Source organism: Mangifera indica, chromosome 1 (assembly GCF_011075055.1).
Source record: "Mangifera indica cultivar Alphonso chromosome 1, CATAS_Mindica_2.1, whole genome shotgun sequence".
NCBI classification, from domain to species: domain Eukaryota; kingdom Viridiplantae; phylum Streptophyta; class Magnoliopsida; order Sapindales; family Anacardiaceae; genus Mangifera; species Mangifera indica.
In genome coordinates this window covers 22,797,942-22,816,432 of record NC_058137.1, presented here as the reverse complement: position 1 = coordinate 22,816,432, position 18,491 = coordinate 22,797,942, and the positions used below count along the sequence as shown (strand labels likewise).

At 35.5% G+C, this 18,491-nt stretch overlaps 2 protein-coding genes across 2 annotated transcripts; both read right to left on the bottom strand.

Moving 5' to 3' along the window:
* Positions 1 to 12,398: 12,398 nt before the first annotated feature.
* LOC123195296 (anthocyanidin 3-O-glucosyltransferase 2-like) lies at positions 12,399 to 13,980 on the bottom strand. The gene has a single exon (XM_044608973.1). The coding sequence runs from the start codon at positions 13,978 to 13,980 to the stop codon at positions 12,526 to 12,528; it is 1,455 nt and encodes a 484-aa protein (XP_044464908.1). The 3' UTR covers positions 12,399 to 12,525.
* A 2,204-nt stretch (positions 13,981 to 16,184) lies between these two features.
* LOC123214349 (anthocyanidin 3-O-glucosyltransferase 2-like) lies at positions 16,185 to 18,133 on the bottom strand. The gene has a single exon (XM_044634097.1). The coding sequence runs from the start codon at positions 18,062 to 18,064 to the stop codon at positions 16,610 to 16,612; it is 1,455 nt and encodes a 484-aa protein (XP_044490032.1). The 5' UTR covers positions 18,065 to 18,133; the 3' UTR covers positions 16,185 to 16,609.
* Positions 18,134 to 18,491: the final 358 nt, after the last annotated feature.

Genomic DNA, 18,491 nt, shown 5'->3' with positions numbered 1-18,491 from the left:
AAAATTGTTCAAAAATGTACCAACTCTATGGTATGCAATTGAAATTAAATTTTAACTGAATTTAAAATGAATAAATTTTGGCATATTTTAAAAAAATATTTTCCAAAATACTTAAGTGCTTATTTTTCAGACTCTAATGAATTTAATCTGCTAAGGTTAAAAAACAAGATGGTAATTGAAGTAAAAGCTTTCTTTTTGAAGATTTTAATGGTAAGATAGATTTTGTTGTAAGTTATTTAAAGTCGGTGGTTCTCTCTGTCAATTGTTTAAGGTGTTTTTATAACTTATTAAATCTATTGATGGAAGGACATAATTGTGGTATTGATTCCAACTCTATGGAAGATGACAACAGATTGGTTTCATTGTCTTCTTCCATTGACTTCTATATCCAACTGAACAATCAATTTTGCTAATTTTTTTTTTTAAATGGGATAATTTTGTGTAACGATGTATTATATTAATTATAATTGATAATTGTGAAAAATAAATAAATTTAGGGTACTAAAATATTTTTAGTTTGGTGTTACAATTTACTCACGATTAACAAATATATATTTTTTTTTACATTTATGTTTGACAATGTCAAATAATGATAGAGTAATTAAGTTATCGATGAATAATTTAAATTATTGTTTGGTGGCAAATTATTTCATATTAAGTATCAAGATGGATTGAGTTTGATAGAAGGACATATATGAGCAATTAGACATATTATCGCCTACAATTTATCATCTTTAACACGTATACAAATATACCATCACATGTGTAAATAAATAGGCTTAAGACGTAACAAATTAATAACTAATGTCAAAACTAAATGGAATTCATTAAGTCTCATATTGAAATTATGTGAAAGATATGAAACAATTATAATACAATTTTTTAATACACAACCAAAAGATACCAAAAGTCTAATTTTTTTTTATTTGAGTATGATTAGGACATGACCGGTGCTCTAATGAACGTGTTAAAACCCCTTAAAACAGCCATAAATCAATGCTCATGTATATATTGAATAAATTAGTTTTCTTTTTTATAAGAATATAAGTTATATAATGTTTTTCAAGATATTGCTAGATAAATTAAGGAAAATTTTAAAAAATATTGGAAGAAAACATCATTACTATTTGTTGCAATCGTCATTTTAGATTTTAAAACAAAATTATTATAAGTACACAAATTTTAGAAACTATAAGTGAGAATTTATTAGAATTAGAATTTTATAAAATGGATTATATTCATGATTTTTCACTTTAAATATATAATATTTATTCAATTAAATATAAAAAAACGTTATAACAATAGGTAAGTTTATATAATTTGTTTGAAAGTAAGTGACATATTGTAACATCCCTCCCTAGAAGTACTACCCATCAAAGGAGAAATGTTACGAATTAATATTCGTAGCGTCTATTTTTTTTTCTTTTTAAAAATACTTTAAAATAAACGCATCATTAAAAGTGTTTAAGAAGTATTCCAAGAAAACTAAAAATCTGGAAGCGAACAAAAGATGTATATACTCATATGAAGACTCATCTGAAAGTATCTGAAAACAAGGAGTAATCATATGTAACTGTACCATAATCTCAAAAGTCAAAGGTCCATAAGAACATGCTACTGTATGCATGTAATATAAACCAGAGATAACCTGCTCCAGCCGGATCTACCTACGCTGACCTGACCCTGCCTCGCAGCTACCTCGATCACCTGTACCTGCAGTCAGGAAAGAAAAGGGAGTGAGTGATTAGAACACTCAGTAAGGGGAAAAATTAAGTAAACTATCCTTTTTTCCTGTTCTAACTCACTTTTGGGACTCAACCCCACATCCTAACCTCTATAAGAGATTGAGGGGGTAATTTAGTGCACTCTTTACTATTTGGGTCATACTTTGTCCCATCTGGTGTCTATTTAATACTTTCTGGAAGCTAACTATAGGGATTTGGCACTTTTTTTTTTAAGCTCAAGCTCTTTTTCTTTCACTACACTATTTCTGACTCTGAATTAAGCTCTACTGCGAGCATGCTCTACTGCGAGCGGACCCTACTGGGGGTCTATGTCCTACTACGGACGTGTCCTACTGCGGACGTGCCCTACTGTGGGCGGTGTAGTGTAAAGTGCCCCCTCATAGTTTATAGCATGCATGCGGGTCTTATATCTTACTAATTTTGCTTCCATTTAAATTTATTCATAACTCACCAGACATTACTCTTGGGACGACCCCTAAATCTTGAGTCCCAAATTCTTTTTCTTATTTTTTCTTTCTTTTTCTTTCCTTCTTTTCTTTCCTTTCCTTTCCTTTCTTTCCTTTCTTCTTCCTTTTCTTTCTTTCTTTCTTTCTTTCCTGCCCAGAATTGCGAAACACTGTTCACAGAACAGTCATTTAACAGGGCAACCTTCTTTTTCATACAATTTAACATCCCAAACGGTTTCTAACTCATACAAGCTATATATCGTTGAAAAGAAGATTCAAAGATCTTTCCAACGACCTATAATAGCACTCATAATTCATTCAATCAGGCAGCCAAAACATGGGACGAACTCAGTGGCAAAAACTGTAAATATTCTGTAACTTTCTGCCATGAACCAAAATCACATACATAGACATCCCAAATGGCAAAACAACATTCCTCAACATCAAAATCAACATATATAATATAGATCTAAGGAACCAAAACCCTAAAACATATCACATATCAAGGAGGAAACCCCTTACCTTGCTTTAAGCCAAATCTTTGAAAGTTGGCTTCCTCCTCTTTGTTTTGCTTCCTTTATCACCAAGATCACTTTAAATCAATACCAAAACACTCTAACATATTCACATAACATGCATATAAACATAGATGAAAGAAGAAGGAAGGAGATCTTTGGTTACAAAAGCTTCCAAGTGCTTCATTTTCTTTTCTTTTCTTTTCTTATCTTCCAACTCCCTCAAATCCTTCCTTTTTCTTCAAGCAAGCAAAGGAAAAAACTGAAAAATGGTGGCTGCTGGAGTTTCTTACGGGAGAAGATGTAAAATGATGGAAAAGTTTTCTCTTTCTCTTTATATCTAAAGCTTTATCTCTTTCTCTTTTTCTCTTTTCCCTTTTTGCCCTTTTTTGCATTTTTATATATATATATATATTTATATTTATTTATGCATATACATATATATATATATATATATATATATATATATATATATATATATATATATATATATATATATAAAGCACACCCCTACATATATATATTTAAAATAAGAAAAATCTCAAAACAGGGTCAAAAGACATAATTACCCCTGAAATATACCTGAGGGTATTACAACTCTTCCCTCCTCACAAAAATTCCGTCCTCGGAATTCACAAAAACAACTCTGGATGCTTCTCCTTCATGGTTTGCTCCATTTCCCAGGTAGCCTCCTCTGTCTTCTGGTTTGTCCATAAGACTTTTACTAAAGGAATCTGTCGGTTCCTTAGTTGTTTAATTCTTCTGTCAAGTATCTGAATCGGTTTTTCTTCATAACTAAGGTCTTCTGATAACTTAATATCTTCTGTATTCACAACCTGGGAATGATCACCAAGACATTTTCTTAACGATGAGACATGAAATACATCATGAATCCGGTCCATACTCGCTGGTAAGGCTAATCTGTAAGCCACTTTACCAACTCTATCAAGTATCTCATATGGACCAATAAATCTGGGAGCTAGCTTTCCCTTCTTTCCAAATCTCATCAAATGCTTGAATGGAGCAACCTTTACAAATACAAATTCACCTACATTGAATTCCAAGTCTCGACGTCGATGATCTGCATAGCTTTTCTGTCGATCCTGGGCCTGTTTTATTCTCTGCTTGGTTAGTTGGACATCATCAATCATTTTCTAGGTCAACTCAGGCCCAAGGGATCAGGATAACACATCTTTCTCTCCTATCTCTTCCCAATGAAGAGGAGAACGACACCTCCTACCATATAATGCCTCATAAGGTGTCATTTGAATAGTCGTCTGGTAGCTATTATTATAAGCAAACTCCACCAAGGGTAACATTTCTACCCATATCGCTTTATGATCCAAACAACCAGCTCTCAACATGTCCTCCAAAATCTGATTAACCCTCTCTATCTGACCATCCGTCTGAGGATGATAGGTTGTACTAAATGCCAAATTAGTAGCCAAAGATCTTTGAAGACTCTTCCAGAAAGCTGATACAAATCTTGTATCACGATCAGATACTATGGTCCTGGGTACACCATGCAATCTAATAATCTCCCTAACATATAATCTCCCCAACTGATCTGTGGTAGTAGCATATTTGATGGGCAGGAAATGAGCTCTATCAACAATCACCCAGATAGCATTACATCCATTCTGAGCTTTAGGGAGTCCACTAATGAAGTCTATGGAGATATGCTCCCATTTCCATTCTGGAATAGGTAGAGACTGAAGTAACCCTGCAGGTCTCTGGTGTTCGGCCTTAATTTGCTGACAGGTGAGACATTTGGTAACAAACTCACCTATATCCTTTTTCATGCCTGACCACCAAAAATGCCTTTTTAAGTCCTGATACATCTTTACACCCCCAGGGTGGGTAGTGTAAAGAGAACTATGAGCTTCTGTAAGAATTCTCTGTCTCAATTCAGTTATCTGGGGAACATACACTCGATCTCTAAATTTAAGAATTTTATTCGATACTTGAAAATCTACCTCGAGACCCTCTTCTACTTTCTGAATTTTCTGTTGACACCATTCATCTTGTGTCTGAGCCTCTCAAATTTCATCTATGAGAGTAGGCTGAATCTCTAATCTAGCGAAGGCTCCTATCACGAGCTCAATCTGCTCTCGGTCCATCTCTCTCTGAATTTCTTTCTGGACCGTCAATTGTGATATCATCACGTTTCTACTGAGGGCGTCTGCAACCACATTAGCCTTGCCTGGATGGTATTTAATATCACAATCATAGTCTTTTACTAGCTCGAGCCATCGCCTCTGCCTCATATTTAATTCCTTCTGAGTGAAGAAATATCTGAAGCTCTTATGATCAGTATAAATATTACATTTTACCCCATACAAATAGTGTCTCCAAATTTTCAAAGCAAAAACCACCGCTGCTAACTTCAAATCATGAGTGAGATATCGAGTTTCAAATTCTTTCAATTGTCTTGAGGCATATGCTATCACCTTGCCTCGCTGCATCAACACTGCTCCTAAACCACCGTGTGAGGCATCGGTGTATAAATCATACTCAACTCCCTCCTCTGGAAGTGCTAACACCGGAGCAGTAGTCAATCTTCTTTTCAATTCTTGGAAGCTTGTCTCACAGACATCTGACCACTGAAATGGCATTACTTTCTTCGTGAGGGTTGTAAGAGGTCTGGCTAATCTGGCAAATCCTTCCACAAACCTCCGATAATACCCTGCCAAACCTAGGAAACTACGAACCTCTTTGACTGTCTTTGGTCTCTGCCATTCAATTATTGCCTCAATCTTACTGGGATCCACTGATATACCCTCTGCTGAAATCACATGCCCCAAAAAGGTAACTCTATCTAGCCAAAATTCACATTTCGAGAATTTGGCATACAGTTGTTTTTCTCTCAATCTCTGGAGGGTAAACCTCAAGTGTTGTTCATGTTCATCTCGACTGCAAGAATATACTAAGATATCATCAATGAATACCACAATAAATTTATCCAGACAGTCGTGAAATACCCTGTTCATCAAATCCATAAATACTGCAGGGGCATTTGTCAATCCGAATGACATCACTACAAACTCAAAGTGGCCATACCTCGTTCGGAAAGCTGTCTTGGGTATATCCTTCTCTGTCACTCTCACCTGGTGATAACCAGATCTCAAATCTATCTTGGAGAAGACCACGGATCCCTTCAATTGATCAAATAAATCATCAATCCTGGGTAACGGGTACTTGTTCTTAACTGTGGCTTTATTTAGCTCTCTGTAATCAATGCACATTCTCATAAATCCATCTTTCTTTTTCACAAATAGGATGGGAGCTCCCCAAGGGGAAGGCTCGGTTTGATAAAATCGTGATCTAATAATTCTTGAAGCTGCTTTTTCAATTCTTGTAACTCGGCAGGGGCCATTCGATAGGGTGCCCTTGAAATAGGTATTGTGCCAGGTGCCAACTCTATGCTAAACTCAATCTCTCTCTCGGGAGCTAATCCCGATAGCTCACTTGGAAACACATCTGGAAACTCACGTACCACTGGTGTTTCCTCAATAGTTGGGCCTGACTCAACCTTGCTCACTACATGAGCCAAATATCCTGTACACCCTTTCTTCAATATTTTACTAGCTTTTAACATACTGATCATTAAACTCCGGATATGACCCTTACCAAACTCGAATTGATCTTCAAAGTCCAAGTTAAATCTCACTTGCTTCTTTTTACAATCAATCTCAGCTCCATATCTCCCCAAAAAGTCCATCCCCGTGACTGTTGAGGGGTTAGCCTCTGCTGGGCCCTGGGTGATCGTATAAACTCTGGCTGTGGCCCCTCCTATAAGCTACTGCTGCTCTACTCTCACTGGGGCAGCTGTACAGAAACTAGCAATATGTCCAGGCTGACGACATCTGAAACAAACTGTCTGACCTGTCAAACACTCTCCTTTATGGTGCTTCCCACATTCTGGCAAGCTGGTATCTCAAGTCCTCTTTGTTTCTTTCCACTCTTCCAGTTCTTTTTCATGCCTTTGAACTGGAGGTGTAACCTTTTGCCCTGTGGTCTGACCAAACCTCCTCCTGACAAAAACCTCTGCCCTCAAAGCTTTATCAAGGGCCTCTGCATAAGTTCTGGGTGGCTACGCCCCGGTCATAACATCTCGAGCTATCTCTAGATCCAACCCGTACACAAACTTCTGCATATGCCTCATTTCTGTGCTAGCTATCTCAGGGGCATACTGGGATAATTAATTAAACTTTGTGGAATATTCTTTTACAGAGTTTGTCCCTTATACTAGACTGATAAACTCTTGGGCCCTGATACAAGTAACATCGGCGCCCCTGTACTCTGCCTCAAATCGACGCCTAAACTCTGTCCATGTTATTTCTGAGACATTGACCGTCTCCCTGACTAAGTTTCACCATATTCTTGCCCCTGACTTGAAAAGATAAGTGGCATATCTCACTCCTTCTTGGTCAGTCATGTCAAACAAGGCCATTGCACTCTCTACTGATTCCAACCACTCTTCAGCTGCTATTGGGTCCCTTGCACCATCAAATTTTTGAGGTTGGTGCATACTAGGGAGGTTGAAAATAGGATGCAACTGAGTCCTCACTGGGGCTGCTGTAGATGCTGAAGTAACCTCCTTCATTTCATGTCCCTGGGTTGGCGGCGTATGAGCCGTCTCACTTCCCTATGTAGGAGCACCTTTGTGCTCTCTCATCATCTCTCTGAAAATCTCTCGCACATCATGTGCACTGAGTGCCCCCTGGGGCACCTGAGGGGCTGCTTCTTCATTCTGGCTCCTCTGAGAGGGATCTACTGGTGTTTGACTCATAGGTCCTTAAAATGAACACATTAGTTTCATAAAACTCAGTAGGTATAAATAAAAACTTAACTTACAGTGATCGGCTGCGAGGGTGGTCAACGTGGCTGGAGGGTATTTCATCTCTGTGTTACTTTCATTACTCCATTTTATTTTAGAAAACATCTTTTGGGTTCCAAAATCATGCTCTGATACCAACTGTAACATCCCTCCCTAGAAGTACTACCCATCAAAGGAGAAATGTTACGAATTAATATTCGTAGCGTCTATTTTTTTTTCTTTTTAAAAATACTTTAAAATAAACGCATCATTAAAAGTGTTTAAGAAGTATTCCAAGAAAACTAAAAATCTGGAAGCGAACAAAAGATGTATATACTCATATGAAGACTCATCTGAAAGTATCTGAAAACAAGGAGTAATCATATGTAACTGTACCATAATCTCAAAAGTCAAAGGTCCATAAGAACATGCTACTGTATGCATGTAATATAAACCAGAGATAACCTGCTCCAGCCGGATCTACCTACGCTGACCTGACCCTGCCTCGCAGCTACCTCGATCACCTGTACCTGCAGTCAGGAAAGAAAAGGGAGTGAGTGATTAGAACACTCAGTAAGGGGAAAAATTAAGTAAACTATCCTTTTTTCCTGTTCTAACTCACTTTTGGGACTCAACCCCACATCCTAACCTCTATAAGAGATTGAGGGGGTAATTTAGTTCACTCTTTACTATTTGGGTCATACTTTGTCCCATCTGGTGTCTATTTAATACTTTCTGGAAGCTAACTATAGGGATTTGACACTTTTTTTTTTAAGCTCAAGCTCTTTTTCTTTCACTACACTATTTCTGACTCTGAATTAAGCTCTACTGCGAGCATGCTCTACTGTGAGCGGACCCTACTGGGGGTCTATGTCCTACTACGGACGTGTCCTACTACGGACGTGCCCTACTGTGGGCGGTGTAGTGTAAAGTGCCCCCTCATAGTTTATAGCATGCATGCGGGTCTTATATCTTACTAATTTTGCTTCCATTTAAATTTATTCATAACTCACCAGACATTACTGTTGGGACGACCCCTAAATCTTGAGTCCCAAATTCTTTTTCTTATTTTTTCTTTCTTTTTCTTTCCTTCTTTTCTTTCCTTTCCTTTCCTTTCTTTCCTTTCTTCTTCCTTTTCTTTCTTTCTTTCTTTCTTTCCTGCCCAGAATTGCGAAACACTGTTCACAGAACAGTCATTTAACAGGGCAACCTTCTTTTTCATACAATTTAACATCCTAAACGGTTTCTAACTCATACAAGCTATATATCGTTGAAAAGAAGATTCAAAGATCTTTCCAACGACCTATAATAGCACTCATAATTCATTCAATCAGACAGCCAAAACATGGGACGAACTCAGTGGCAAAAACTGTAAATATTCTGTAACTTTCTGCCATGAACCAAAATCACATACATAGACATCCCAAATGGCAAAACAACATTCCTCAACATCAAAATCAACATATATAATATAGATCTAAGGAACCAAAACCCTAAAACATATCACATATCAAGGAGGAAACCCCTTACCTTGCTTTAAGCCAAATCTTTGAAAGTTGGCTTCCTCCTCTTTGTTTTGCTTCCTTTATCACCAAGATCACTTTAAATCAATACCAAAACACTCTAACATATTCACATAACATGCATATAAACATAGATGAAAGAAGAAGGAAGGAGATCTTTGGTTACCAAAGCTTCCAAGTGCTTCCTTTTCTTTTCTTTTCTTTTCTTATCTTCCAACTCCCTCAAATCCTTCCTTTTTCTTCAAGCAAGCAAAGGAAAAAACTGAAAAATGGTGGCTGCTGGAGTTTCTTACGGGAGAAGATGTAAAATGATGGAAAAGTTTTCTCTTTCTCTTTATATCTAAAGCTTTATCTCTTTCTCTTTTTCTCTTTTCCCTTTTTGCCCTTTTTTGCATTTTTATATATATATATATATATTTATATTTATTTATGCATATACATATATATATATATATATATATATATATATATATATATATATATATATATATATATATATATATATATATATATATATATATATATATAAAGCACACCCCTACATATATATATTTAAAATAAGAAAAATCTCAAAACAGGGTCAAAAGACATAATTATCCCTGAAATATACCTGAGGGTATTACACATATATTGTCTATCCCATGCAAAAGTAACCAACATGAAGGTCAAAGTTTCAATTATTGTGAGTTTTATAATTTTATTAATATTGATATTTTTTTGAAATTATGAATAAGAAAGATAACTTTTTTGATGTTCAGTTATGATAGAAAACACATCAAAATACTTATCTTGTGTTTTCTATTATGGGATGTGATCTACTGATACCTCTTATATTTATTATAGCATTAGAGTTAACTTTTAGTATAAGTTGATGTATGTTGGATGACATGTGCTCCAACTTATATTTTTATATAGTCGAGACAATAATATATGTAAAAATTGAGTGATTATTAAATTCAAATTGCATAGTTGGGTAACCCATCAATAAGACAGACCATGTCGGCACCAAGGTTTTAAAAATCGGACCGGATTGGCCGGTCGAACCGATTGGTCCATGAACCGGCACTGTAGCCGGGTTCTGTTGAAGGCAAAACAGTTTTGGAATAGAAATCGGATTGGACCACGGTTGAACCGCCGGTTCTATCCTGAACCGCAGTCCAACCCGGTCCATGCAGAACCGGTTCAAGGCTGCATATAAAACTTTTACACTGTTTTTCATTTTTTTCTCTTCCTTGTAGTGCGTGCAGACGCAATCCTCAATTACTGCAGCCGACGAATTTCCTGTTCCTTGCCAACGACGGTTTAAATACGGCTGCCGACGACGACGCTGTCGTCGAGGGGTGTCGGTTTGCAGGCTTACAAGGTGTAGTTTCATGACTATATTTGCAAGTTTCACGGTGACTTTCCAGGCTTAGACGTTAGCTGACGACGTCGATTTCCATTGCTGTTGTGACCAGCGACTTCTTGTTGACTTGAGGAGTCATTATGCTCTTATTTTGATGATAACAAACTAATATGTCCCTAAACATATTGACTAATGATTTTACTTGAGTGTGAGCTTAGATTGCAAGGATTTATCTAATGCACTTGAAGGAGTTTCAAGATGGAAATGAAAGAGAAGAGTCAATTGAAGAATTATTGAAGATTTGAAGAAAAACTCAAGTGTTAGGTAGATATATTTGTAATTTAGAGCATTCGTTTTGATTAGAATATTTATTTGCATGGGATAGCTCACTTGAAAACTCATTTTCATATCTTTCACATTTTGGGTTAAAATGTCATTTTTCAAACTTATTGGTTTAAGCCAATTCTTTCACCAAAGTTTATTAATTCTTTTAAAATGATGAAGTTTTGTGAACTACATTTTCATATCTTAAAGTTGGTTTTGAAAGAATTTTCAAAATTGGGTTAAATTGTCACTTTTCAAAGTTTTAGGGGTCAAATTGTAGTTTTTAAAAATCCAGGGGGTAAAATGTAATAAAATTCGGTCGACCGAATTTCACCGACCGAATCAGCTTCCGAATTATCCAAAAGCCATGTATTTTGGCTTCAGAAATTCGGTTGACCGAATTTTGGTTTGAATTTTTCCAACGGCTAGTGCCACGTAAGCTCCACGGAAGTGTCATGTCACATCCGGTTGACCGAATTCCATTCGGTCGACCGAATTGTGCGTTTTCTGGAAAATTAAAACGACTATCTTTGTGCACAACGGTAACTTTCCTTATTTTTCCTTATATAAACCCAATCAATTTCGTTCGAAAAGAACTTTTTTGCCACCAAGAACTTTCATATATTTGAGAGTAAATTAGTTTTGAGCTATTGACTTGCAAATTATTCTCTCTAATCAAAACCCTTGCTTTTACACTTTGTAATTTCATTTGCTTTGGGTTGTACTAAGCTTTAACTTTCATATACACTTTGAGAGAGATCATATTTCAATATTCATACTAAAATTCGTGTTATAAAAGAGTGAGGTTCACTCTTGGAGAGATTAGAAAATTTCTTGTGAGAGAAATTGTGTTTCAACATTTGTAAAGGTTAATAGCACCTTGGAAGCTATTTTGGTTGTGAAGAAAAGCTTGGTTGAGGTTTAGTCAACCAAGGATTAGTGGAATACTCCAAGGGAGAAAGCTTGGAGGAGTGGACGTAGGCCGGGTTGAGCCGAACCACTATACATCGCGTGTTTGATTTTCTCTTCCCTTAAACTTATATTTTATGTTATGTTATTTTGATTGTATTGATTGTTTGAGATATTTTAGTTATTTTCATACATTGGATTAAAAATAGGCAACATTATTTGATTTGAATAAATTGCTTTAATTCTCAAATTTGGTAAAGATAGTTTTAAAATTGCCTAATTCACCCCCCCTCTTAGGCCATTCGACCCTACACTTCTCAGGCAACGACAGGAAGCTGGTGTTTTGTAAGGCCTTGTAAACTCTTTAGTAGATCAATTGCTTAAGGTTGTGATTTTAATTTGAAAGTTTCAAATTAAAAGGTATAAATAATACTGCATGTTCAAATCAATATTGTTCAAGTTTCAAATCAATTGCTTAAGGCTGTGATCAATTGCTTAAGTAATTTCGGTCCAACCGATTGGTTCAAACAGTTCAACCGATTCGATTGAAATCAGTACTTAAAATGGTTTTTATCCCGATCTGATTTTGAAAACCTTGGTCGGCACAACCAATTGACACCTCTACCTCAAATTTTAACTCCATCTATTACTATTTCAAATGCGAGAATAGTTGCCCTACATTCTTTCGGATAAGACAACATCACAATGATGAAAATTGAATATATGGTAAAACTCATTTAAATACCAATTTTTATAATAATATTAGATTATTATTGAAGTAAGCTCACATTTTTCTGCTCAAGATTTGATCTAAAGACATTTTTCACCCCTAAGTCACATAAATCAAACCATTCTGCTTAAAATCTAACACTCGTCCTAAAAATGCTCTATTTCAAAATTTATGACAAATGGCTCATAACATCGTTAATGAAGCAACCCAATGAAGTGAATGAAGATCCACCCTCCATCATCGTTTTTCTACTCTTTTCACTCATCTCCTTAATTCTTCTCCTTATTTCATTATCATCCTCCATTAATTTCCTGATCCCTCTCTCTATCTCCTCTGCACTCACCATCGTTTTATTCTCTCCTAAAAAATCCTTCCTATATTCCATTTTAATCTCTACTGCTGATTCTAACTCAATCACCATCTCAAACGCATTTAACTGGTGCTCTGCGTACATCGGCCAAGCGGCTATTGGAACTCCTAACCAAATGCTCTCTAGCACTGAATTCCACCCACAATGTGAGACAAACCCTCCGATTGCCTTGTGGGCTAGGACTGACACTTGCGGAGCCCAACCGATTACTTTTCCAATCCTAGCTATTCGATCAAGAAACCCTTCTGGTAACACATCTGTTAGATTTTTGTAGTCATTTGGAGCAACAAACTGGTCCTTGGGTGGAGGTTGACGTAGAGACCACAAGAAACGATGCCCACTCTGTTCAAGCGCCCTAGCAATCTCTTTCACCTGCTCCTTGTCGAAGCTTCCCATGCTCCCGAAGCATAGGAACACAACTGACGATGGTGGTTGATCCTCAAGCCACTCAATGATCTCTGCTTTTGTTTTGGACTCAGCTGACCCCAGATCGATTCTTTTACCATCAAGATTTAAAATGGGCCCAATAGGATAAACAGGTGGGATGCTGGTTTCAACACTAGATAAAGACTTGAACGCAAAAGATTCCAACTCCTTAAACGAATTCACAATTATGCCGTTGACTCTTCGAAATCTCCTCGCTAGCTCAAACATAATCATAGACCAATCTTTGTCCAAGTACACAAAAGGCAAAACCTTAGCAGGAAGTGTGTTAGCGAGACACGGTACTTCCAATTCAGAATCCGAGTCTTTCAAATCAACAATGTGTTTGTTCTGCTCATCATAAAGAGCCTGCACGTGAATCATCAAACCCAGAAAAGCTGCACTCGACGTAAAGAAAATATAGCTTGGAACTCCAAACTCATCAGCAACATCGATCAAGCTTGTACAACACATGTCAAGAACAAACCCAGCAAGTTTAGGTGAGTCATCGGAGGCTGACTCGGAGAGAACAAGCTTAGAGACAGCTTCTTTGACTTGCGGTTTATGTGATTCAATGAAAGAAGTGAGGATGCTTTGGGCGTTGAATGTTTGAAGATCATTGGTGGGGAGATGAACAAAGTTGATACCGTCACCAGCAGAGAGTAAGTCGAGATAGGCATTATTTTTTGAGTCGAAGGGTGGTTTTATGACAAGGACAGTGATGGAGAGGCGGTGGTGGCGTTGGACGAGAAGCTTGGCCAGCTCCACGAAGGGGATAAGGTGGCCGACGCCCGGTCCAGGGACAAAGACGAGCTCAGGTTTGTTGTTCATTGGGGGCAGTGGATGCGTTTGGATGAGTAATATTAGATGAAACTTTGGTTCCATTTGGTTTTTTATTATGTAAATTGAAAAATTACATATTTTGATTACCATATTTATTAATATTTTACATACCATATTCATATATTTTTCAATATTTTACCTTTTTTTTTTTAAATATCTTACCATATTGAAAGCCTACATACCATATTTGACCATTATCTTTTATCATCTATCCATAAATATACTTACCATATTTTAAGTATTAGAGAATTACTTATATATTCTTAATTTTATTATAATTTGATTTTTATATATTAAATTTTTTAGATAAAAATATTTTCATTTTCAGTTAAAATAAAAAATAATCTTGAAAATATTTTTTAAAAAATTAACAATAAAATAATAACTGAAAAAATAATTTAATTAAATTATTTTATAATTTGAATATTGAAAAAATTATAATATATTATTAACATTAAAAATATTTTATAAAGTGCATAATTCATGTTTGTCCAATCAACACAAAAATAATGTGTACATAATAATCATTGAAGATATTTAAATAAAATAGTAACTAATATTTTATTATTTATATATGATAATTTAGTTAAATATAATAATAATTTATATTTAATAATCTTTCAAATAATATATATTTATATTAATTTTTCATTATTAATGATAAATGATTATTTATCAAGTTACTTTCCATATGATATTATTCAAACTAAGTTTTCACATCTAGCCCCCTTAGCTTCTAGATTTTGAGTATAGACCCTTGAAGATGCTAATATAAATGGTATCAATCCTCTAATATTTTAAAATCTTACATTTACTTTCGTTTAAAGTTTAATTTATTAACAAAAGGTTTAGTGTAATACGTTGTAACTTCTGAAAAAAAAAAAAACCCCTTAAAATTTCATCAAACTCATGAACATATGCCAATATCACCCTTTTTTGGGTAAAAATACAATAATTTATCGACTTAAAAACAAAAAACAAGTATATATTGATCTAAATACATAATTTTGAATTCATATTTTTAATGTGAGGTTTTGAATATGAGATTGTGAATTGAAAAAAAAAACTTTTTAATCAGTTGTTAAGTTTAATAGTTTAGAAGGTATTTGTATAATTTTGTGTAAATATTCATATTTTAATATTATTGATACTCACAAACAAATTATATTTTAACCTTGAATACTTTATTTTTTTTTTCATTTTCCTCCCTTTAATCACTTCCTACCTACTTCTTTTTCATCATCGGAGAATCTCACTAATTGGATGTAATTTCATTCAAAATTTCTCTAATTAGTGTAATTCTATATGTCATGTGGTATGAGTGCCGTAACAACCATTAAATTTTAAATTTATTTTTTACAATTTTTTATTTAAATTAATATGAATTAGGGGTAAAAATATTTTTAATAAAATTTTAAGGGCAAAATATTAACTAGCCTATTGGGTTTTTCTTAATCACTTCAACAATTTTATAAAAAAAATTAACAAAGATTTTCAATTTAATAAACAGTTGAGAAAATAATTTTTTTCAAATTTAAAAAGTGATAATCTCTTGATTTTATCAAGCCTCGGGGAAGAAAGAGTCATTTGCTTTAAATAATTTAAAATAATATTACATTTATTTATTTTCTCCTTACCTTTTATAAATTTGTTCTCATAAATTTATATTAATCAATTTTTTATAATTAAGCCAATAAAAAAAATTAATAAGTTTAGTATTACTTAACATTATTGACTTGATAAGGAAAATTTCGGGTCATCTAAGACACATAGACTAAGTGAATTTGTGCCCCAGACCATGTGGTAAGGCCCATGAGTCACTCAGTATTATAGTGACAAATTTTTTGTTAATTGTAGCAACCGTTATTGTAACAGGACTAAATAATCAAAATATTAATTTTATATAATTAAAAGAAATAAAAAAAATCATTTTTTGGCCTGACTCGCTAAAGGCCCATGGGGCATATCCCAAAGACTCTAGATCGTGCTGTGAACCTTGAGCTTTTATTTGGGTTGATTTGATATGAAAGCTTATCAACTCAGGTGGACTATACTGAGATTCATCCGAAACGGCTATATTTGATCCACTGTCACATGTATCATAACCACAAACAACAAATATTTTAGTAAAACTGATTCAAAGAAACGTGATTATGTTATAAATATAATAGAGTTAATTGAATAATGGAAACTATAACTAAATTTTATGGAATAGAAGGTAGGCTTTGGAAATGATGACAAGAAGTAAAAAGAAGAAGCAAGAAAGCTTTAAGTGAAGAAGTACATATATCTTACATGGAGAGAGGAGAGGGGGTATTTACAGGAAATTTTATCGTCCCTTCAGTCAACAAAAATCTCTATTTTCAAAGCCAATTTTTCAAGGCATTTAATGCCTTCACATTAGCTTTTGGGTAAAGTCAAATTCATGTGGTGGAAAAATTCTCCGTATATAACAGTTTAATTATTATTATTATTATTAAAAAAGTAAAATTACATACCCCACCTAAGGTTTAGTCAAAAAGACTTTTCACCCCTAATTGATATAAAGAGTGCTTTTCTACCCAAAATCAATTTATTCTTGTAAAATTTGATCCTTGTTCTAGTTCTAGTCCAAACTTTATGACAAATTGCTCATAACATCATCAATGAAGCAACCCAATGAAGTAAATGAAGATCCACCATCCATCATAGCTTTTCTACTCTTTTCGCGCATCTCCTTCACTCTTTCCCTTATCTTATTATCATCCGTCATCAATTTCCTAATCCCTCTCTCTATCTCTCCTGCCCTTAACACTATTTGATTCTCCGTCGACAACTCCTTACTATAATCTATTTTAATTTCAACAGCTGATCCTAACTCAATCACCAACTTAAACGCATTGAATTGTTGCTCTGCATACATAGGCCATGTGGCAATGGCAACTCCAAACCATATGCTCTCCAGTGTTGAATTCCATCCACAATGCGACACGAACCCTCCGATCGCCTTGTGGGCTAACACCGACACTTGTGGCGCCCACCCGATTACTTTTCCAACCCCGACTGTTCGTTCAAGAAACCCTTTCGGTAACACGTCTGTTAGATTAGTGTAGTCACTTGGAGAAGCAAACTGGCCCTTGGATGGAGGTTGACGAAGAGACCACAAGAACCGATGCCCACTCTGTTCAAGCGCGTACGCAATCTCTTTCACCTGATCCTCCTCAAAGCTTCCCTGGCTCCCGAAGCATAAAAACACAACCGATGACAGTGGTTGATCATCAAGCCACTTGATGATTTCTGCTTTTGTTTTGGACTCAGTTGACTCCAAATCGATGCTATTACCATCAAGATTCAAAATGGGCCCCACAGGATAAACGGGTGGGATGTTGTCTTCACCACTAGACAAAGACTTGACGGCAAAAGATTCCAGCTCCACAAACGAATTTACAACAATACCTTTTACTCTTCGGAACCCCCTCGCTAGCTCAAACATAGCCATAGACCATTCTTCCTCGAAGTACACAGAAGGCAAAAGCTTAGCAGGAAGTTTGTTGACGAGACTCGGTACTTCCAATTCAGAATCCGAGTCTTTCAAATCAACAGTTTGTTTGTTCTGCTCATCATGAAGAGCCTGCAAGTGAAGCATCAAACCCAGTAAAGCTGCACCCGTTGTAAAGAAAATATAGCTTGGAACTCCAAACTCATCAGCAACATCAATCATGCTTGTGCAAAACATGTCAAGAACAAACCCAACGAGTTTAGGTGAGTCATCGGAGGCTGACTTGGAGAGAACAAGCTCAGAGACAGCTTCTTTGACGAGGGGTTTATGCAATTCAATGAAAGAAGGGATGACGCGCATGGGTTTGAATCGTTGAAGGTCATCGTTGGGGAGATAAACAATGTTGATACGTTTATCGACAGAGAGTGAGTCGAGATAGGCATTACTTTTAGAGTCTGACGGTACTTTCATGACGAGGACGGTGATGGAGAGGCGGTGGTGGCGGTGGATGAGAAGCTTGGCCAGCTCCATGATGGAGACAAGGTGGCCGACGCCTGGTGCAGGAATGAAGACTAACTCAAATTTGTTGTTCATTGAAGCAGTGGATGATTGCTTTTGATATTTGTGAGTTAAATTCAATTAAGGGAAAGGCAGTATAAATAAGCGAGGGATGATGATGCAAGTTGTTTGGTAACAGCGAGAAAGAAAAGGTAAGAGAAATGGCCAAAAGACCAGTTCCCATCCAATATACAGTGATATCTTAATACTCCCCTTTGATTTTGAAAAATTCAAATGCACCCCCATGAGATAATTTATGTATTAGGATTAGGGTAAAATCATTATTTACTAAAAAAATTTAAAAAATAAAAAATTTATCACATTTTTTTCCCAAGTGTAATTTCTTCTACAAAAAATTTGAAAAATGATAATTTTCCTCTAAGATTTTTTTCTTTTTTCTCTAACGAAGATCTGTCATCTCTAGTCATTACCCATCCTGCCTCTTAGTTTCTCTTCCTTTTTT